Source organism: Podarcis cretensis, assembly GCF_951804945.1.
Source record: "Podarcis cretensis genome assembly, chromosome: 1".
In the NCBI taxonomy this organism is placed as follows: Eukaryota; Metazoa; Chordata; class Lepidosauria; order Squamata; family Lacertidae; genus Podarcis; species Podarcis cretensis.
This window is the reverse complement of record NC_137170.1, coordinates 58,941,216-58,964,590: the sequence shown is the minus strand read 5'-3', so window position 1 is coordinate 58,964,590 and position 23,375 is coordinate 58,941,216. Positions and strand designations below refer to the sequence as shown.

General features: G+C 40.5%; 1 protein-coding gene across 1 annotated transcript; it reads right to left on the bottom strand.

Moving 5' to 3' along the window:
• Positions 1-306: 306 nt before the first annotated feature.
• ELF5 (E74 like ETS transcription factor 5) lies at positions 307-20,732 on the bottom strand. The gene is made up of 7 exons (XM_079952674.1): positions 20,600-20,732; positions 13,795-13,922; positions 8,634-8,867; positions 8,161-8,211; positions 5,469-5,537; positions 2,114-2,309; positions 307-1,220 (listed from the first exon to the last, which is right to left on the bottom strand). The coding sequence occupies exons 2-7, from the start codon at positions 13,919-13,921 to the stop codon at positions 1,124-1,126; spliced, it is 774 nt and encodes a 257-aa protein (XP_079808800.1). The 5' UTR covers position 13,922; positions 20,600-20,732; the 3' UTR covers positions 307-1,123.
• Positions 20,733-23,375: the final 2,643 nt, after the last annotated feature.

Below are 23,375 nucleotides of genomic sequence, written 5' to 3'. Positions count from 1 at the left end.
CAGAAAAATGTATAAACTGATGCACGTATGTCCTCTGAGTTTCATAGGGATTATGATTCAGCGTTTGACCAAACTGTGGGAGGCAGTGGAAGACAGGAGTGCCTGGCATGCTCTGGTCTATGGGGTCACGAAGAGTCGGACACGACTAAATGACTAAACAACAACATGATTCAGCACTATTCTACTAGATTACAGCAGTGTTCCCACAAACTTATTTTTCATTACTCTTTGACCAGAACCACAGTATTTTGCTTTCACAAATTCCAGTGTGTCTGTCTGTCTCTCTGTGTGTAAAATAGACTCTCATTTTATTTTTTTATTTAATTTATTTAAAATATTTATATTCTGCCATCCCCATGCTCAATATACTCCACTCCATAAAAACGAATGTAGGACAATATGCAGTCAGATAGTATTTGACTTACTATAACCAACCAGCCCACTAACAGAGTATGAATAAGTGATATCTATTTGCACTAAAGTGCATACAGTGATGGAAGCACCAGAAATGGGGGGGGGGGAGTTGATAAAAATTGATAAATATATGGGCTCATTTTGAAATTAGTTTTCAAGCATGTGTTCTTTTGAAATCTATGGGTTTGGCTTTTTTAAAGTGACAGAACTGTGGATTCAGTGAGGGAATCTGATATATAGCTAAGTTCATCGTACTTTCTTATTGACTTGGATAGGTTGGAAATATGGTGTCCCTTCTTCACATTTTCTGGTGTAACTGCATTTGCCGCAGGCTTTTTACTTTCTTGCTGCCTCATTGATCTCACCACATAAAGTTTGAGTTACAAATTCCTGCACAGTTTAGAAGATGCTCTGGGGAGCCCTGACTGGCAAACTGCTGCTCTTCTTGGCATTGGGAACAATGCTACATATATAGCCCCAGACTATGGTATAAGTCTACAGAGCAGTTTTTGGGTGTTATTTTGATAAGTGTCAAGCATTTGATGATGCTAGTCCAAAAAATATGGAGAACAGTGAATTCCCCAATACAATCCTCAAAGTCTATTGTTGCTATTTAATCCAGTTATGAATCTAGAGAGGTCCTGCAAAGAGCTTCCCTTGGTGACTTCATGTTGCATATTTGACAGTGAGTCTGAAGCAAAAGGGTATTTCATAGCTTGCTCTCTTGCCATCCATGTGCGTTCTTTCCAAACTTGTACACTAACCTCCTGTCCACTCGTTCCAAAATACCAGTTTTATAATAGTATCTGCAACAACAAAATTGAAGTTGGACTTAGAAACAGCTTTAACATACAGTACTACGTTAAATGTTTTACTATGCTAGTCAATAAGACATTCTTTTTGAGAGATCACTCTAGTCTTCTGGCAAAGGGGAACTTGCACACATACAGCACAGTTAAACTGCTCAGAGTTCAACACTTTCCCAGACACCTTGAAGTTCAACTCCCTCCTTTTGAAACACTGTGCATTACATTTGTTTTCCTAAGAAAACAGTTCAGAGTCAAATTTTAGGATTGTTGCCAAGGGAAATGGTAAGGTAATAGTATTAAGTGGCATATTCATTAGGTAGGTTGGCAAATGATCTGTTGACTAATGTCTCATTATCCTCATTTATTCTACTCACAGATTTGGCAACATGATCCTATCTTTAATCAAAAGCTGTGTCTCATGACCTTTGCATTATACAACATAAAACAAAACAAAACTTTGGAATGAATTAAACTGTGAAATCAGCTGTCTTATATAAAGTAAAGGTAAAGGTACCCCTGCCCGTACGGGCCAGTCTTGACAGACTCTGGGGTTGTGCGTCCATCTCACTTAAGAGGCCAGGGGCCAGCGCTGTCCGGAGACACTTCCGGGTCACGTGGCCAGCGTGACATCGCTGCTCTGGCGAGCCAGAGCCGCACACGGAAACGCCGTTTACCTTCCCGCTGGTAAGCGGTCCCTATTTATCTACTTGCACCCGGAGGTGCTTTCGAACTGCTAGGTTGGCAGGCGCTGGGACCGAGCAGCAGGAGCGCACCCCGCCGCAGGGATTCGAACCGCCGACCTTTCGATTGGCAAGTCCTAGGCGCTGAGGCTTTAACCCACAGCGCCACCTGCGTCCCCTTATATAATACTGATTAAATAAATAGCTTACCTGAGTGCTCTGCTTAGTTTTTCATAGGTCATTCTATCGTTTTTCTTTCTTTGCCCCCACATCTTTGCTAGAGCATCTGATTTAACAACTCGAAAGATGCCTTGGTCTCTGTCTTCCCATTCCAGAATACCACTGTTCTCCTCAGGAGACAGGAGGAGGTCTCTTACAAATTCCCACAAGTGAGAGCTCTGTAGACCTACAAGAATTAAAAGCAGCACATAGTTTTTACTAGTAAAAACTCATTTCAGAAGCAAGGGTTTTGAGAATTCCATTTGGGTAGGAGGACTATGATGCAGGGAAGGGGAGTGGCACACTACACTGCAAATCTGCAGAGCAAACTGACATGGGCCATTACAAAAATAACCATGCTTGGCTGGAGATAGTACTAAACAGCATTTGACTAGACCCCTTTAGGTGTCGCCCTGGGGACTTGTGAAGACTAAATGGTAATAATACCACTGAGCACATGCAAAATGCTGTTTCCTCACTACTGTGTAGAAGCCACAATCGGTTCTCAAATATCAGCAGTGACAACTGGGACCTGTAACAAATGTGGAGTGCTTCTGCTTAGTGTTCCAGCCATCAATCATACTTTCAGGATAATACATTCACTTTGTTTCCTCTTGGTTTTTGTAATATTTTCTCCTGCAAACCGTCCCCCCCACATATGGACATTCAGAATTCCATGGCCTCTGGGCATTCTCAATCATCACTGGGCTATTTCTGAATATTTTTACCCCCTTAGATGTTGTTGTTTAGTCGTTCGGTCATGTCCAACTCTTCGTGACCTCATGGACCAAAGCACGCCAGGCACTCCTGTCTTCCACTGACTCCCACAGTTTGGTCAAACTCATGCTGGTAGCTTCGAGAACACTGTCCAACCATCTCATCCTCTGTCGTCCCCTTCTCCTTGTGCCCTCAATCTTTCCCAACATCAGGGTCTTTTCCAGGGAGTCTTCTCTTCTCAAGAGGTGGCCAAAGTATTGGAGCCTCAGCTTCACGATCTGCCTTCCAGTGAGCACTCAGGGCTGATTTCTTTAAGAATGGATAGGTTTGATCTTCTTGCAGTCCATGGCACTCTCAAGAGTCTCCTCCAGCACCATAATTCAAAAGCATCAATTCTTCGGCGATCAGCCTTCTTTATGGTCCAGCTCTCACTTCCATACATCACTACTGGGAAAACCATAGCTTTAACTATATGGACCTTTGTCGGCAAGGTGATGTCTCTGCTTTTTAAGATGCTGTCTAGGTTTGTCATTGCTTTTCTCCCAAGAAGCAGGCGTCTTTTAATTTTGTGACTGCTGTCACCATCGGCAATGTTCATGGAGCCCATGATCCTTCATGGATCACTGCCTTGTCATGGCAAAGGGGCTTGAATAACTCAGAGGAGCTGTGAGCTATGCTGTGCAGGGCCACCCGAGACGGACAGGTCATAGTGGAGCGTTTTGACCAAATATGATCCACCTGGAGCAGGAATTGGCAAGCCACTCCAGTATCCCTGCTAAGAAAACTCCATGGACAAAGACCCCCTTAGATATTTTCCCCTAAATATTTTCGTTTCTCAGTACCCTCATTTTTGCAACACAACTGTTGGTATTAATATTGATTCATCTCATTTATCTATCACTATACATATCATATTTACTTGAATGGAATGTGCACCGTTTTGGCCAAATGACCTCACAAAAATTAGGGTGTGCATTAGATTTGATGGTGCCAGCAAATACTTTTTTGTTTTGTTTTTGAAAATTGAGGTGTGCATTAGATTCGATGGCACATTAGATTTGCATAAATACGGTACATACATACAGTATATACAATGTACAATATAATTATTATGGCATTCTCATTGCTTATGGGTTGATACCCAGCTGTGCTTGAGTGTTGACACTTCTATTGAAATTAACTGTTGAACTCCCCATCCCCATGAAGCTGGAGAACAAACAATTTAAGGAAATGAATGAACTATGAGTGTGCTTGAGTCATCATCTCTTGAGTTCAAGGAGGTTTGCAGCTGCAGGAAGCTAATGCTGATAATTTCTGCTGAACCTCTTCTATTCCCCAAATCCGAACTTGAAATGCAATGGCCCCACTTCAGATTTTAATAAGAAGAGTCTGCATGCGTACATAATAAACTCAGGTTTTGCTCTGCTATATTTGAGACTAAATTGCAAAATCAGATCAAATAATAAGAGCTGGGTTTTTTAATAAAAAAAAAATCACACACACACACACACATATTACAGCTTATTCAACAATTTCAAATAAATAGATCTTTTTAAAAAAAGCAGTAAAGGGATATATGTCTGTGGCAGACTTGTGAGAATGAAACTCGTCTCCCTCTACTATGAAACTTACTGAGCGAATTTGCCCTAGTCAGCACAGCCTTCTTTGCATGCTATTCATGCACACAGAAAACTGATATAATCACCGTTTCCACTTTAGAGCTATTCATATATTTTATGCATATGACCAAATGCCTCCACTCCTACTGACTAGTAGCAACTGGTGTGGTTGGGTGGAGCTGTGGAGCTGCTTTGCTGATACTGCTGCCTCTGCTGCTTGCCAGGATGGGGCAGGGACATGCAGGTGCACTGATGGCCCCACCCTTGCTGCTGCCCCATTCAGGTAAACAGCAGCAATGCCAGCACCAGGAGGGTGGCTCCACAGTTCCACCCTGCACACACGCCACAGCTGATAGCTTCCAAACCAATTCTTCCACTGATCCTTTGGATGCTATTCATATCCTGTCTTTATTCATTCTTGTTTGTTCAGCATTCTTCCAAACCATCCTCTGACTCTCTTTATTTCTTTATTCTCAGGATTTGTGCTTTCTCAGCTGCTCCACCCCTTCCTCTGCTTCTTTTCTCCTCCTGACTAAATGTAGAGTTGCCATTTTTTTTTTTAAAAAAAGAGTATGAGAGAATTCCCTTGTGACGGGAATAAGTAAATGTATGGAGCTTTCCCCACAACTGGGCTGCAGTGATTTTGTAGCTGTTGTGTCTCGAAACTGCTAGTAAAAAACAGGAAAAGCCTAGTTAGACACGGCTGCTTCTTTATCTTTGGGCCTTCAAGGCCTACAACACCTGCTTTTTGAGTTTATTCTCCAGTAGCAACCTGAAAAGGTGTTTGTCTCTTGGATTAGGATTAGAATTAGGAGTGCCACCTGGTGGCTGTGTGATATGTGACCATTGCAGTAGGTATGTAACTATTGCTTATATATGAGAACTGGAATAAACATTAAAATGAAAACAAGCACCGTTCATACAGACTACAAGGGTATTTGGAGATATACTGCAAACAGTGACATTTTCTATGATGTTTCAAAGGCTATAGATGGCGGAGGTATACCTACTTGTTCTGCTGTGACTTTGAAACTCTTGGCTCTTGATGCCACCTGTCCTCAAACATGCCTTATCAATATCTGGAAAAGATTTTTTTAAAAAGCATGGACATAAATAAATATGGATGAATTTCAGGGTCGGGTGACAATGTGACTTAAAGAGGTCAAAGTGTTCACCTAATAACATTCCATGCAATACTAAACCAACATGGGTCTGTGATTTATCTTAACATAAAAATCCAACTTTAACATAAAGATAAAGCAAAATGAATTATTAACCAGAAGCTGGACAGTTAGCTAAACTGGCAGCCAAAAAAGAGAGAGAAGTACATAAGATACCAGTGGCCAGATTTCAATTATCTGAAAACATGGTTATTTGGAAACACAGTGTGTCCTGATTGTATCTCTATGTAAATAGTGCTTCTACCCAGTGGCGTAGCGTGGGGGGTGCAGGGGGGGCCGGCTGCTCCGGGCGCAACATCTAGGGTTAGGGCAAATCCACGGGTTAGGGGGCGCAAATCCACGGGTTAGGGGGCGCAAATCCACGGGTTAGGGGGCGCAAATTACTTGCCTTGCCCCGGGTGCTGACAACCCACGCTACGCCACTGCTTCTAACTACAGTATAATCTGAAGGCCATAGTTATGGAGTATTGTAGGCAGTGTCAAAGTTCATTATTGGACATTGGTACCTCTGTGCTGCTCTTTAGACCGATCTTAGTGTTGATGCAGATTTTCCTTTTTTTGCAAGTGCTGGTGTTTTTTGCAAATGCTTGGAAAAGCACAGTGTAAACCTATGGGTCTGGTTTCTAAGAGACTTGCACAACCGAGAACCACAAAATATGATCTTATATTTACACAGGTCTTTGGTCATGTCCCATTTATTTACTTAATAGCATTTCCAAAATCTGTCCAAAGTGGATTGCAACAAAGAAAAAGAGCAAAGAAAAAGAGGAAACTTCAAAAATAAATAAAAACCGAACAAAATAACTAGAAATGCTTGAGGCAATCAAAAAATTGGTCTAGGCAGAAATCCCCAAAAGCCTGACCAAAAGGGGTATCAAACATTGCTCAGTTCCAGAAAGAATTGTTCCATAGCCTCAGGACCATTCTGCAAGGGCTCTGTTTCCAGTGTCAGATTTCACAGAGCACAAATATATGCAAACTAATGCAGGACTTATTTGATGAACAAAGATGGCAGGAAGATCAAGTACCAAACTAGCCATTGTGATAAATGCTCTTTTTTGTTGTTGTTGCATTTTATGTGGGCATAAGATGGAGGAGGAGGAGGAGGAGAGGAAGAGGAAGAGGAAAGCAAACATCAGCCATACAAATAGGGATACTGTATTAGCAGCATTGTAGTATAGGTTTTTAAAACCCTTTCCTCCCTTGCTGCATTTCTGATAAAAAAATACATTGGATCTTCTTTCTTGAAATTGCAGGAGGAGCAATTTCATTTAAAGTGTATGTTAATACAAAGACGTGTTTTAATGTCATATCTAAGTTTGGCCTAAGTCTCTGAGACCATGGATCCCAGACTGTGTAAACTATCATAGGCATAAACAAACAACTTGAGTTGGACCTGGAATAAGTGCTCCAAGGCTGCACATGTTCCCTTCTCTGGACATTTAACAGGAGACAGACTGCAGCAATTTTGCAGCAACTGATACTTTTTTAGTCTTAAAAAAGCCCCATATAAAACACATTACAGTAGTCAACCTTGGAAATTTCAGTCATTGTGGGCAAAGTTCCTATCATATCAGAAGGTCGTAGGTTCAAATCCCCATGATGGAGTGAGTTCCCATTGCTCTGTCCCAGCTCCTGCCAACCTAGCAGTTTGAAAGCACACCAGTGCAAGTAGATAAATAGGTATCGCTGTGACGGGAAGGTAAATGACATTTCCGTGTGCTCTGGCTTCCATCACAGTATTCCCTGGCCCACTCCTTGGCCACTTCCACCAGCCCGAAGCGGTTGTGCCAGAAGCGGTTTAGTCATGCTGGCCACATGACCTGGAAAGCTGTATGTGGACAAACGCTAGCTCCCTTGGCCTGAAAGCGATATGAGTGCCACAACCCCATAGTCACCTTTGACTGGACTTAACCATCCAGTGGTCCTTTTTACCTTTTTCCTGCACAAAGGATTTAATTGCCAGAGTGTTGTTCTATGTACCACAAAACTTGCTTATCAATCTATGGTATTTTAAACAATATGTGTGTGGGATTATTGTTTTCATTTGTTATGTATTTTTGTGGGGTTTTTTATTGTAAAGCATCTGTGAACCACGGATGAAGAGTGGTATAGAAATTTAATAAATATTAATAATAACTAGGCTCTTCAATTGTTGCCATATTTCACCCTCCAGGACAGTATCACCTCCAACTTTCCTGGATTCAGTTTCAGTCTATGTGTCCAAATCCATTTGATCACAGCTCATGAGACATAGAGCTGGGTGTCATAAGTACAGTGGTCACACCCAGCTTCAAAATTCCCAGTGGTTTCATTCACATAGATTCTAAAGAACATTGGGAAGAGCACTGAGCTTTCAAACACCAGATGTTAAATTTCATGGGACAAGGTTTGTCTCTCCAGTGGTCACCTGCGAGTTCTGGTCCCTGTGGACTGCTGTATATTGAAGCTGCAGTTATGGCTTTTAGCTATGAGCTTTCACTTATCTAGAAAAACACACACTTTAAAAAAGTTTACTTACAATCTTTTTCAGATGACTTTGTATCTTCATTGTCGTGAAAGAAGGAGACACCTATAGAGAAAACCAGAAAAGTTTTTAATAATAAATGTCTGTATTGAGACTTTGGGTACATACACTTCTGTGCTACAGTTGTAGCATTTCAGACTCCTCCATTACACTTCATCAAAAACCTAGTTTCCCTTGTATATTCCCTTTTTAATTTCCATGTCCTTGTTCCTCTGTCCCAATCTTGTCTACCTGCCTACAGCACAAGATATGAATTTGTAAAAAGGTTTATTCTTGTGTAAAATTCACTTTCCACCTTGTTTTATTCTTGTTTTCCCCACACTGAGAGCATTTACATACATGCCCAGACCAAAGTTCAGTGCAACGTATAAATCTCTGTGGATGTCAGCTCAATGCCTTGTGCAAATATTATCAGTCACAGTCAGAATGAAACAATCATAGTCCGATTAAATCTTTGGCACACTGACCATGAGCCTTGATGTTTTGTAGGATGAAATACAGGTATTCACCACAAATGCCTGCAGCATTTAGAAACTCCTCTTGGGTCATGCCGCACAGTTGTTGGCCATTGATGTTAAAGTGGGAAAATGAAATACAGTTGGCATCCAGTTTGTATTGATCACAACAAAATTGTAGCCACTCGCATACGTTGTTTCTCGTCCAGTATTCGGGGTAAACAGATGTCCAGGAAGAATCAGAACCTGCCACAGTGCAATGAAGAAAAAAAAGCAGTACATTTAAACTGTGGATGGTTTATTTTAGACATCAAAAGTTTAAATGGAAACACTGTGTTAACAAATATTGGTTAGGGTTAGTTCCAATATCTTTGTGCAAGGATCACAATCTGTGGCAATGTCTTATTATCATAAACAGATAACGGTATATCACACTTGTATAGGGTTGCCTTATAAACTGGGAAATTCTTGTAATGTCCTGGTGGTGGCGGCTAAATTGGCACCCGGGTAAATGTAAATATCCAGGACTTTGTCTGTTCCCCATTGGAAGTGCTCAACAACTTTTTGAACAACCGCCCCCAAAAGCTGAGCAACTGTGTCTGGATTTTTACTTCTTGAAATATGGCAACCCTACACTTGTGCAGCAGGAGAATTTCTGTTCCTAAGCTGGTAACATTTGGGGGGACTGCAATAGCTACATGAGCAGTGTTGCACAATGTATTATGGGGCATAGATATGGGAAGACAGTGGGATGGAACAGGGCAAAACTGAGACAAAAATGACAATTTAGGCACAGAGTTTATGCAGAAATTCACAATCCAGCTCCCTTATTCACTCACTGATTATTCTTTATCCAGGCATTTTATAACATCTGAAAAGAGCTCTAGCCAATCAGTATTGGAGACAAACTATCAGATTAGATTGTCTGATCAAGGCAGGCAACATGTATGCTTATCAATATTTATTAATCCACTTGGACCTAGCTTTAGCAGGAAATTGATTTTAACAGGATTTTTTTTATGATAAATGTGTTATGAATCATGATTCCTATTTCATTGCTATGAAATGGACTTTTCTCTCTTTATAAAATACATTTCTCTCTATATTCTCTACAGTGTCTGTTCTCTACAACTTGAAGAGACCAAGTCAACTGCGTTTCTGATGCTGAAATGTATTAACCTTGAAATGCTTTGGTGATTGTTTCTAAAACTTGATGGATTGACTTGATGGAGATAAATATCAGCTTTGCTAGTAATAAAAATGCTAAGGCATGTCCCTTTCTTGCATGAATGATTCTTGGCAGGTCTAGTTTAGTCTTTTTGATTGCTTTCACTTCTAAAAAGCTCAGATGATTTTTTTTTAAGTCAGAAAACACTCTGTAGAAGTGATTTAATCAGTCTGCCAAATATGGCAACTTTAAATCTAGTGTCTTCTCATTTATTTTCATATTCTTTTGTACGTTAACACTTTTGCGGGAAGAATTTATATCACCTACTTGTGCAGTTGTGCAAGAATGGATAGCAATAGTGACTTCAAGAGTGTGTGTAGAATCATGGGCATGCAACACAAAATGTAGAATACCAGGATAACATAATGTAAAATGCTGAATGAGAGCAATGGCAGAAGAGGGCTGTTGCTTGAGGTTTTATTTACTATTTCTGCCACTGGGGAATGGGTCTTTATGAAGAACCTTGTTGCATTACTGAATTGGATTTTAAAAATTATCTGGTGGGAATTCAAAGCCACTATCAAGTTTTGAATGCATTTAGTGAAAGTAATAAATTTATGCACTGTAATTTTATACCTACAGCTAAAATGGTGCTATTAAGTATTTTCAGAAAGGAACTTCAGGACACAGTGCACAAGTCATAGATTGTCTTTCTTTTACTAGCATAAATAATATAAATAACACTCCAGTATAAGAGTCTGGATCCTCCTACAACAGAACAATGGTATAGACAAATATTGTCCGAACAAAACAAATTCATATCTGCAATAAGATCCCGCCTCTTTTATGGATGACTGCTCTTCATCTAATTTCTGGATTAATTCTACTACATTAGTTGTTCTGCGATGCTTTCCCAATGCTACTCCATTATTGCTCTTGGTGTGTGTGTCCCTGAAAAAGTGTTTTTTTTAAAAAAGGTGTGAACATGGCAAAAGAGTGCAGCATCCAAAATGGCCACCATGATCTCTCAAGAAAAAAAATGGGATGTCCTGTTTTTTCTGGGACACTTGGCGGGTATGGGGATTGCAGCTGAAATTACAAAATATGCACTGACTGGAAATAAAGCAGTATAGCTGCCAAAAGGTTTTTCAGGCACAAATAGTATTGAAAGTGGGATTGTGTGTGACTGCCCTGATAGCATCATGAGCTCAAAAATCATGACTGTGCAGTAAAAATGATATCTGGAAGGAAGCTGAAACTAAATATAGCACAAACAATTCATCAGGTCAATTTTGCATAAGGAACACTTCTACTGCACTTGATACACTAGTACCTTGTGAGTCCGGCCCGTTTAGCGTCCATTTCGTGGAACGTCCGTGGCAAACCCGGAAATACTGGAACAGGTTACTTCCGGGTTTGCTGCATGCGCAGAAGCACTAAATTGTGCCTCACATATGCACAGAAGCGCAAAACAGCTCATGTGCATGCGCAGAGCCATGCTTTGTCGAGTGTCCCTTTCATTGAGCATCCGGGGCTCCGGAACTGATCCCGGACTCAAAACAAGGTACCACTGTATATTGCCTTTTCATTAGTCATGGCAGCTTGGCTCTGTACAGCCTTTCCCAAGCAACAGGGAGCTAGGTGAGAGAGTTAGGTGAAGGCGTTGGCTGGTCTAGCTGCACATGGGAACAGAACATCAGGCTGCTCCTTCCAGCCAATCAGGATTTCTGAAGAAACAGGAAGTGAACTTACTTCACTCTCTTTCTTCTCTTGCAAAAGCAGTCCAGTTGTCTACAAGGCCCTGCTGAAGCAAACAAGAACAGAAACTTGCACATTCTCATCCTCAGCTCCTGGACTTGTGCATAGTCTTTAATTCTGACCTGGCCAATTTGTTTATCATGACGAACTCAACAGGGATTGGCTGTTGTCAATCTTAGTTTCCTGACATCATCATTTCATATTTGCAAATGATGCATTACAACCTAATGTTTGTAAAAAGGGGCCTAAGGTTTATGTGGCACTATACATATGCTGTACACAGAGCTCATAATTTAAACAGAAGCTAAAAGGAAAAACAAGTTTACAGAAGAAACCTTAGTGAAGTTAAAATGAGAATGGGAATTTTTTTTTGTTTTGTTCAGTAGCTAACATGAAGATTAAGGAATAAAAAAGGATCAAAACCATGAGACGGGAAATGAGATTTAAAAATAATAATTTTCTGAGAAGTAAATATATGTGAAATAGCCAAGAGGCAAGAACTGCATGTAAGGAGTCATGCAAAAAGCAGAGGGAACACAAAGATGAGAAGAGTACCAGAGGCAGATTTAGGGGAACATGAGTTTGGTTGCACTGGGAGCCTCAGGGGCTCCACAACTATGCTCTAGAATGGAAGGATCACCGAATGTTGGCACACAGGGTGCTGCTAAAATTTTAGAAACCAAGGTCTGCCACTGAGAGCATAAGGGAATGGCATTTTAATGAAATAAAAGGATGTGTTAAGAGAACAAGAAGGAAAATAAAGGAGAAACCATGAAGATACACAAAGCGAGGAAGGACACCAAGAGGCTTAAAATTCAGAAGACAATGAAGTTAAGCTTGAAATAGTATAAAAGAAGAAACCAACAAAGAGAAGTATGCGAACAGGAAGCTTTTCCCCTATGCAAATTGTTGATGTGGACTTCATAGGGACATTGCACATGGTAAAGAGTTTAGCTCCACTACTCCCCAGCCTAAGGTCTTGATCCAGATCCCACCAGCAATTTTTATAGCCCCCAACAACAACCCTGAATTTTAGGGCACAGATATGAAGCAAATGTATTATTTAGTTTGCTCCTCAGTAAGCAGAGCAACTTAGCACAAAAGTAAGAAACCTACAGTTAGTGAAAACATAGGGAAATACTTCTGGGAACAGCTCAGTTTTTGGAATAAGAATGGACCTGGATATTATGGCATGGAGGTGCCATTGTTCATCCAATTCCCTTTTGCTTTCATGTTTTTTTATAGCGTATTGTACAACACACTGCATGAGATGTTACAATGCTGTGTGCCTCCCCCTTCTCAGCAGCCAATGATGTGAGTATAAATTGGGAGATGCATAGCACGTATTAAACTCTGTTCAGTCATGAGACAGATAAGAGACTGTGCTTTCTCCTCTGCCCCCACTGTTGTGCTACTCTGAAATTCAGTTGTAACTTCCACGGTGGGGAGCCTTCTCTACTCATGGAGGCTCCCTGTGCTATTGAGATCCTTGAACTTCTCCATCTGAGAAGTTGCAGCAGAACATTTGATCAACTGGCATGAGCAGCACAATGACAGGGGCAGGTCACATTAAGTACATCAGTTCTTTCCTCTCTGTGCAAGAATAATAATTGAGCTAGTAGTGTGTTGTGTAAGATTTTACAAGGGAAAGCAAACAAAGAGAAATGAGCTGACAGTAGTTCTGCGTCTAGTCAGGCAGAACCTCTAGTTCTGCTCTAAGATGCCAGAAGAGATGGTGGAATCAGCTACTCACTAGGTCACTAGGTTTCCAAGAAAAGGTTAGTCAGGCTTCTCTTGTGGATTTCTAAGGCATAGATTTGTATTTCTTTGCAACGGGCTTGAACAAGATAATAATCATCTCCCTTTCAGCTCTTTGATTGCATGATTTACATGGTAAGCTGCCCTTTCAGCTACCAGACTGTCAAGCAAATAAACCTATTTTCAAGGTCTGAACCGGAAATGGCTTACATATACAATTAAAAAAGGTAAAGAATGAAAGCAACAAATATTTATTTGCAATAAAAAATGGACACAGTTGTCAGTGAACCAGGTCTCTGCACAATAAATGAACAAGGGCAGTGTATCTGAAAAGACGATCAGACACAGAATATTACATCACTGGAAGACATATTTATTTGGGTAGAGGATGTTTTGTTGTGGTTGCAGTGCAATTCAAATTATTAAGTAAAAGTAGTAGCTGGCAGTTACTGTGTTGAGTGCTTGTTAACGAAGCACCAATGTACCCACCTGTTAGGTGATCAAATGGAGGGTAGTTTTCTTCAGGAGCTCCAAACAGTTCTGACCAAGACATCAGGGATTCACATAGCATTGTGTTTGGCAGGAAGGTATTGTGGCTTACTGAGTCCAGCATCATCCTGAAATATAACGTTATTATTCTCAATGGTTAATTCCTACACATGCAACCACCACAACAATAGTTCTGCAGTGCATAGTTCCCTAACCCTATCCTCTACCAAGTAAGCTTGACCACTCATGCCTTGAACTGATATATATTCTTAGTAGACTTGCAATAACATGTCACATTAAACTATAAACAATGTTTAAATGCAGGGGTTGCCAACCTGCCACCCGCGGGTGCCGCAGCACCACTGAAGGCCTTCGTTGGCAGCCTCAGATAGGAGGTACAGATTCTGAGCTTTCATTTTTAAAGAAAGGTCAGTCTCTTTCCCCCTTAGAAAGTTGTGAAGCAAAATGTGCAGGCACTCCTCTAGCAATTTCTGTGAAATGAGCCAGCCTGGCTGATTTTGTCTGTTTGTTTTTAGCCAACGAATGAAGTCAGAGCTGTGTTTGGACACCAGCCAGTGAAAATTCATGGAATCCTGAGAAGCTTCCCTTCCACTTCAGTGCTCTGGGGTCATCCCATAAATCTGAATAGTGGAAGATTCAGGGCAAACAAAAGAAAATACTTCTTCACACACTGCATAATGGAATTTGTAATAAGATGTAGTAAGCAACTTGGATGGCTTTTAAAAGGAAATTAGATACATTCTGAGACTCCAATACTTTGGCCACCTCATGAGAAGAGAAGACTCCCTGGAAAAGACCCTGATGTTGGGAAAGATGGAGGGCACAAGGAGAAGGGGATGACAGAGGGCGAGGTGGTTGGATAGTGTTCTCGAAGCTACCAGCATGAGTTTGACCAAACTGCGGGAGGCAGTGGAAGACAGGAGTGCCTGGCGTGCTCTGGTCCATGGGGTCACGAAGAGTCGGACACGACTAAATGACTAAACAACAACAACAAATGGAGGACAAGGCTACCAATGACTGCTAATCATGATAGTGATAGTTTATCTCCAATATCAGCAGCAGTGTGCATCTATGTACCAGTTGCTATGGAACAAAAGTTCCATTGTTGGTAGGCTTTCCATAGCAATTTGGTTGGCCAATGCTTGGAAACAGAAAAGTTGGGTGTTTGGTCTGATCCAGCAATATGCTGCATTTGTTTGCATGGAAGTATATATACACTTCTCTGAGCTTTAAAAATAAGGAACAATTTCTTGTAGTCAAAAGCAAGCATAATATATGAAAACTTGCCTTTGGCTACAGCTGCCTTGAAACCAGAGCATTTTGCTCCATTTCATCCATTCCCTAGGCAAACAAAAGAATTTATTTATCTATAAAAATATTTATATACTGCTTTATCAGAAAAATGTATTGCAGCAGTTTACAACAAGCAATTTAAAAACATAAAACCAAACAATACCATCATAAAAAGCTAAGAACAAGCCAAAAACAAAAATAAATTAAGAGCAAACACCTGTAGACCATTCTAGAGGATGTAATCTTAATTTCCTTCATAGGCCCGGCAGAATAGAAAAGTTTTCAGCGGGTGTTTGAAAGTTGGCACAGAAGGGGCCCACTGAATCTCTATTGGCAAGGTGTTCCAAAAGGGGTCCTGAAATGGGCCTCATCAACTCAGTGAATGACCAAAGACGCTCCTGTTATGTACTGAAGTTCTCACCCTGGGCCAGCAGGGGGATACTGTAGATAGTTCAGGTCCACATATGCAAATAAGGGATCAAAAGTGACATTCAGTGATTGGATAGTTACAGAAAATGGTTACTGTTGCGTTCTAGTGGAGCTCTATATAAGCAGGCTGACTGAACCCTTCAGTTCAGTTCTGTTCTGACCTGTGAATAAACAAGAGCTGTTTGAAGAATCGCTGTGTCGTCTGATATGTTCACCCACAACTTAACAGCTCCTGGATTAGAATCTTTGACATTCCACCCAATCAGGCTGATATTGCGACTCTACATAGTCAGGGATTTATGTTGTGAACTGCCCTGGGATCTTTGGGTGATGGGTGGCATACAAATTTAATAAATAAAAATAAAGAAAACTGAGAATGAGAGTAAGTTAATAAATAAGCAAACTTTTTGTTAAAACAAAGTATCTTTAATTACTGCTTAAAAAGTGACAGCTTTCGCCCGACCTCTTCATAACCACCACATTTAGGATTATGTGGCACATCTTCATACTCAGAAAATTTCAACTCTTTGGTAGGTTTGATCCCTGACATCTCTCTTAGATTGTCAACCATAGTGAATGTCAGGGTAAAACAGATAAAAGGAGGTAGTACAAAATGTAAGGAAATGTATTTTGTTATAAAATCCCTTGGTAAAGAACTGGATATTGAATTGTTTGGTTCAATTGATTTCACTTACACAATAAGAGGGATGTGAAATAGGCTGAAGGAAGGAAGTGACTTTTTTTGCATAGAGGCAGGACTAATATGCAGGACACCCTTGCTAGATTTTCCTGTATCTTAATTAGCTACATAGAGAAGACAAGAGCACTCAAGGTGCACAGTGCTTACTATTTGTCAAGGAATATACTGAAGTTAAGCAAGTATGATTCAAGCTATGGGAAGAAATGAGTTATAGCCCTGTCTCACCACAACCCGTGTAGATCAGTTAACACCTTTCGTTGAGAAAGAAAAGCTGTTCACTGAGATTTTGAAGGAAACTTTATTATGGCTTTTGACACAAATCCAGCCCATTGACTGTTCCATCTCAGATTACAATCATTTCTGAGGAAAGAGAAAATTGCACTGGAAGAATTCTGAGTTATCCTATAATGTGGCTAATCAAATAAGAGCTGATGTTTGACAAAAGCAAGACATCAAAGAGGGATTGCAAATTTACATTTTCTCTGAATGCTAACTTCCTTCCCTGCAATGGAAGTTGTATACAAGTGGATTTTCATGTGAAAATGAGGTGGCAAATTCACTTTTTATTTTGGCAGCCCAGATTAAATGTTTGAATCAGCCCTTATTCTCAGATTTAATGAATGCAATTGCTCTTTCTGCTGTTCTAAGGAATCTGAATGGTTTCAGGATTCCTGTTGCCATAGATATATGCATTTGACGTTAGTTCATTATTCACTAGTACACCCTTCATTCAAAGAAATCTGCCAGAAATGATTAGCTGAACCTCACTGGTGGATTCAAATTTTGCCTTTTTATTATTATTAGCATTTCCAAGCAAAACCAGGTGTGAGGCTGCTAGTGTTTTATAAGGTGGAAATAGCAGCTCACAATTAGTTCAGCAACTGAAGCTAAGCTCTATCTACCTTTATAAAAGTTAATAATATTGTATGCTAGAACTATAACTGAAAGTGACCTTAAACATTTGACTTTAAACCTTTCTATTACTGCTATTAAACCTTTCTATTGCTATTCTATTCTGGAGGGGGGCACATTGTGGTCCTTCTGGGGTAGTTTGTCCACTTTTGGTCCCTACCCTGCACTCAGCTCTCACCTGGGGCACCTAGAAGCTGTTAGCATGTGACAGCAGTAACACCCTGGCTGGCTAAACCAGGTGAGGGTAGCCGATGGGTCTCAAACGCTCCATGAACTAGGAACTTTCCCTGCATGCAAAGACAGGCAGCAGATTGAGCGGACAAGACCAATAGTGGGTCAAATGGTCAAGAAGATAGTTTTTGCACATGCTGTAGAGGGAACTGAGGGGCCAATGGGGCTCATCAACCTGGGAAGGTAGCCCTTTTAGGAGAAGGAAAACTTTGATCCTAAATCTTCACTCCCCTGAAGGATATCTTCAGGAAGTGAAAAGGCTAAGGAGTAAACCTTACACAGATCCAGAAAGGAGTCCCTAAAATGGCAGGATGACACCTTGTACACCTCCTTGCGGCAATTCCTGCAGCCAAGATGGTGCCGTGAGGGTGGTCTTGTTGTCTGGGCTGCCCAGGACCTCCATATACACTGCCCAGGCAAGGTCACTTTGATGCTGCTAACACAGTGGTTTCACTTCACCCCCAGAGGTGCAGTCCATTGTCTCTCAAGACAGATGGGTGCCAACAACAACTTCTTTATCCTACATTTGATGTTCTTATGTGGTAAACACTAGTTGCCAAATCAATAGTAAATTACTTGCCTACTCCTTTTTTAAACTGTTTACTTCCTTCTAGACGAAGTTTCAATTAGAGCTGAGCAAAACCTGCCTCCCCAAATTTCCCATATTTGTGGGTGGCAAAAGGGGTGAGCGGGCTGGGGAATTTTCAGATTATGATGACGTTTACAAAGCTCACTTCTGAGAAATTTGGGCTCACATAATGTTGAATGACACTCTGTTGTTAGTTCATATTGGAGGATGAAGGAAGCAGTGAGTTAAGAGAGCATAAACTCAGATACACAATTACTGTATATTTGTTTTTGTAAGTGCTGAGGACTTTGTTAGTAATAGTAATATCTATTGTTACAAATAAACAGTGATATATAAAATAGCCTTCAATAGAGCAAATTTGACCCAAACCAAATTAAATAGTCCTCTCTCCTCAAATTCTTGGTCTATGTCTATGACAATGACAAGACTGGTAATCTGTACTTCAAGCCTGGAAGAATAGGCAGCAAAGATAACTGAAGCAGCATGACATTTTAACAGGACTGAATGGAAGTTCCTAGCCTTAAATTGCATTCCCCCATCTGTCTTCCCCCACTTCAGAAAAAAAAAAGATACACACCAAAGCAGGCTGCCAAACAAGGTGACGATTGCCACTGTGAGCCACAACCAATTTAGCCTGGAATCTTGACTTGACTATCATAAGCTTAAGAAAAACGGTTTCTGCTCTATTTCCATGTCTTTATTTGTATTTCTAACAAAATAATTATTGGAAAAAGTCTGCGACAACAATATAGTTTTTGGAATAAAAGGAATATAATACAACAAGGTGATTGTTATAATTGCAGAATCAGGAATCGTATGGTTTCCTGGCAATTACTTTTTAGATCAGATTTGCGATATGAATCTAAATGCACCACTTCAAAAACAGTTCCATGGACCTCAACAAACAATTAGACAGTTTGAAGTATGCATGTACAGGACTAAAAAGGAAGGAAGAATTAATTTTATATATTTTACAATTTTGCCAACAATGTACTTCAGCATTATATCTGTTAATTGAAGGAATACTCAGAAATAAAATCAAAATGAGGCTTCTGAAACCATTTTAGTTTCTAATAAGCAGAATTTTGCAAGACTAATGAAGTCTCCTTTATCACATGATCACCAATATTCCATATATTCTGTATATTCCAGATATTTTATTATGAAAAAGCTGGCCAATATCCATCCAAAGTTTTGAGCACTGTTGGTTTCAAAAAGAGAATTAAGCGCGTGCTTTAAATCTTTCCCATTGAATCCAGAGGGATTTAAACGTGGGGCATCTTTGGGAGAAGAAAAGGCTAAGGAGTAAACACTACATAAATTTGGAGTGGAGTTTCTAAGATGGTTGGATGGCATACTCTATGCCACCTTCCGAAAACTCTTGCAGTCAAGTTGGTGCCAAATTTAATGCTCTGCTTTGGATCATATCAGTGAGGCTGAGATGGGATCATTGTCTGAGCATCCCAAACTCACTGCCCAGGACTGAGGATGGGAGAGGTCATTTTGGTGTTGCTAACACAGGCAAAAACAAGTTACCAGTCTCTGCAGCCACAGAAGACACTGTGATTCTCCCATGGTTTGACTTCACCCCCAGAGACATACTCCATTGTCTCCTGGGGCAGACGGATACCAACAAAAATGTGAAAAAGATTGACTGGATCATTACCAAAATAATATACCATTATACTAGTGAATAAAATTTCTTCTGGAATCATCTTTTACTACAGACACCTCAGCATCTGGTGGATTATCAGGACTCTGGTTCTTTCTTTGCTTCCACTGGCAAATGGTCAAAGTGTATTGTGGTTGGAAACACATATTCAAAGTTATATTACTGTTATTGTTCAGACCCACATACATCTCCTAGAAAATTCAAGCATTGCCGTTTTTAGATTAAGCTTTGCGTGTTTCTCTTGAAACCACGTATCTTAAGGATAGCTTTCTTACCAGCAACCACCACCAGAGGTCTCAGCAGTACAAAAGATAACATTTATTTACAGAAGATCTCAGCAATGCCTTCCACACCCACTAAATTGATAAATTGGTTTATGGTGTCGATCCTAGATAAAAACACACATTTGCGTGTATTTGTTTGTAATCTGATTTGCAGGATTAATTATTTTTATACACCAGGCCTTGGCACCATTCATTAGAACGATGAAGATTTCAACATTACCCAGTGCTGTGTTCCCTCATGTACAACAAAATTCATTCCTGGAGACCAGTGGCAAGAGCGGAAAGTTCTTTAATGAATATTTATAGCCTTGCCCTTGCCATCTTTTCTTAAAAGGAAGTCTTACTGTTTTCAATGGAACCTGCTCCCATTCACAAGAAAGTATGCACAGAATTGCAGTCTTAATGTTCTTTGAATGATCTTCAACACAATTAGACCGGGTGCCATAATAGAAGTGCTCCTGTGTTGTGTTTGCTGTATGACAAGAGCACAAAGTGCATCAGATGGCAGTTCAGCTTGAACAGATTAATGTTGCCAGCCTGGAAAGGGTGGCAGTTAGGGCAGAAAACACCGGTGACAGGTGATTTGCACCGCTCAGTTGATTTGCACTGCTAACACCACACTGCGCAGGAACCTCCTTTAAGACCCTTCAGCTAAATAAATAAACAGAGCTTACGTGCTGCTGGGAGTGCTTATTCTCTTCTCAAGGAATTGTTAGATCCAAAAGCAGGTCTCCAAAGCCAAGAGGCTTTCCGGCTCTGCGAGTTGTACACTGGAAGGAAGGCCACCTGTGGTTCTGTGATATATGGAACACTCTAAAGACAGGTCTGTTTGGTTTTTCAGGTTCTTATATACACACCCCCTTTGATGACAGTGATAATAAACAGTGTGACACAGCTGAAAGGAGAATGAGAGTAAAAAAAATGGTCTTTTAAGTTCAGACCAGTTTCATTTTTAACCTTAATGTTTTCCCTTCTCTTTATAAAACAGGCGGGTTTTAGGGGCTAAGAGAGGTAGACAAGGCCCCTGATGTTTTGAATTGTGTCTGATCTTTATAAAGCTAATGGAGTTGAAGCATTTTACTTTTTTTTTTAAAGTAGTTTTTCCATTTAATTCACAGACCTAGAAGCAGTTCACATATCAAAAGGCTGGCTATATATTATTAACATAGAAGAACAGGGGAAAACACTTCCCAAATTGTGGGCTGGGTTGTTTGTGAGAATTTCCCCAGCGGTGAGGAGTCAGAACAAGTGTAAAATATGTGATTTTCTAGGTGACTTTCTGGATGACTAGGTGTTAGGAATAAGAGGTGTTATTTGAAAAAGAAAGCAAAGTTTCTTTGAAGTTTTAATTTAGTAACTAGTCTGTTAAACACCAGAATACAGTGACAGAGAAGGAACAGAAAAAAATGAGTTGCAAAGTAAAACTTTATTAGTTAGGCCAACAAAACTTTAAGACATTCAAAAGATGTAGAGTATTCCCCACAGCTGTCACCTACCCCCTTTTTGCTGTAAATTATTCATTATTAAAAGGTCTGAAATATAACTGTTACTGAATTTAAAATGACAAATATCTGTACTGTCAAAGTCATTTTTTTTGCTCTATACCAGGGGACAGCAACCTTTTTCAGCCATGGGCCAGTCCACCGTCCCTCAGACCATGTGGTGGGCTGGATTATATTTTTTGGCAGGAAGAGGGGAATGAATGATTTCCTATGCCCCACAAATAACCCAGATATGCATTTTAAATAAAAGGACACATTCTACTCATGTAAAAACATGCTGATTCCCGGACTGTCTGCGGGCTGGATTTAGAAGGCGATAGGGCCAGATCCTTAGTTTGCCTACCTCTGCTCTATATCCCATTATTATTCTTGAAAATAAATAAAAATATACCAAAAAAGGCCTCAATTGATTTTCATAATGGAAATGTTTTGTAATTGACTGACAGAGTAAATTCTGTAGACTGTAAATGGTCATGTAAAATCTATACTGCAGGTGAAAAAAGGAGCTAACTCAGGGCCAATTATGCCCCAGAACCAGGACTCCCACAGGTAAGCTCCTCCAGCAGCTCCAAGGAGGAGATGGATCCAGTCTGTCATCTGTCCTGTGACGCTTTTGTGGGCAATGGGGCCTCTCTCCTTCCCTGAGCTCAGAGGAGACCACCAGACTCTGATGAGCTCAAGAGAGCTCTGAGGAGAGATTGCCACACTTGGAAACCCCGATACCTTGAAGGAACCAATGATTGCAAAAGGTGACACTGCTGTGTAAGTGGCCTGCGGTGAGGCTACTGTCAATGACGACCTAGCTTTGCTGTAAAATGTAGCCATTTGCTTCAGGCTTAAGGTGTTGCCTGAAGCGAGTTGCTTCATCCTGCAGCGTATGGTTAATTTGTTTTGAGGGTTAGATATATAAAAAAACTTTTCAAAATAGCTGAGCAGTTCCACATGATGCCATTGTATAAAGCAGTTTAACTTTAGCACAAAGCCCTGCTTCTAAGTCAAGCACTTCTGCAAGCTTTCATTTGCCAGAACTTGCTTCTGTTTTGGAGGAAATGAGAAAGAAGAAAGGAAGAAACCAGAAACAGTTCCTAACATAGACATTTTCTTGGAACTGGAAATCCCAAGTACCAGATGGTGCCTCCTTTGCAAACTTGTGATTTACACACATTCTGCAAAATATTTGAAAACCTGTTCAAAATTGAATGTAAATCATGTGCAATAGACTCTTCCTATCCCTAATCAGCCTGGATGACTTTTTCATCAATTTAATAGAGCCATATAGCCCTTAGGAAGATATTATTCTACTGCTAGTAGGACAAAATATATTATGCCTGTGTATCTAAATATCTATGTGACAGCTGATTTTCCAGATAACCCACTATATAAATACACCATGGATGCTGACTTTAAGAAAGGTATAATTCAGTCAGAGAAGCAGGTCTGATTACAACTCCAGGACCATTAATTAAATCACTTCTCTTCTTCGTTCTGTGTGTGTGGGGGGGGGGGTAGATGCAATTTTCAGCAATCCCCCTCCCTGCAGAACTCTGCAGAACCCTCTAAATATGCTCCAGCAATTTGAGGGAGCTTCTGGAGCAGATTTAGAGAGAGCACAGGAAACTGCAGGGGAGAGGAGGACTGCTGGAGATTGCCTCTCTGAAGGGTTCTTCTCAAGGGTTCCCTTCCATTTGTGGACAGTCACTGATGGGTATCCCCCAGACAGTAGTTTGGTTCTTATAATAGGTGTACAGTGGTACCTCGGGTTAAGAACTTAATTTGTTTTGGAGGTCTGTTCTTAACCTGAAACTGTTCTTAACCTGAAGCACCACTTTAGCTAATGGGGCCTCCTGCTGCCGCTGCACCGCCACTACATGATTTCTGTTCTCATCCTGAAGCAAAGTTCTTAACCTGAGGTAATATTTCTGGGTTAGCAGAGTCTGTAACCTGAAGC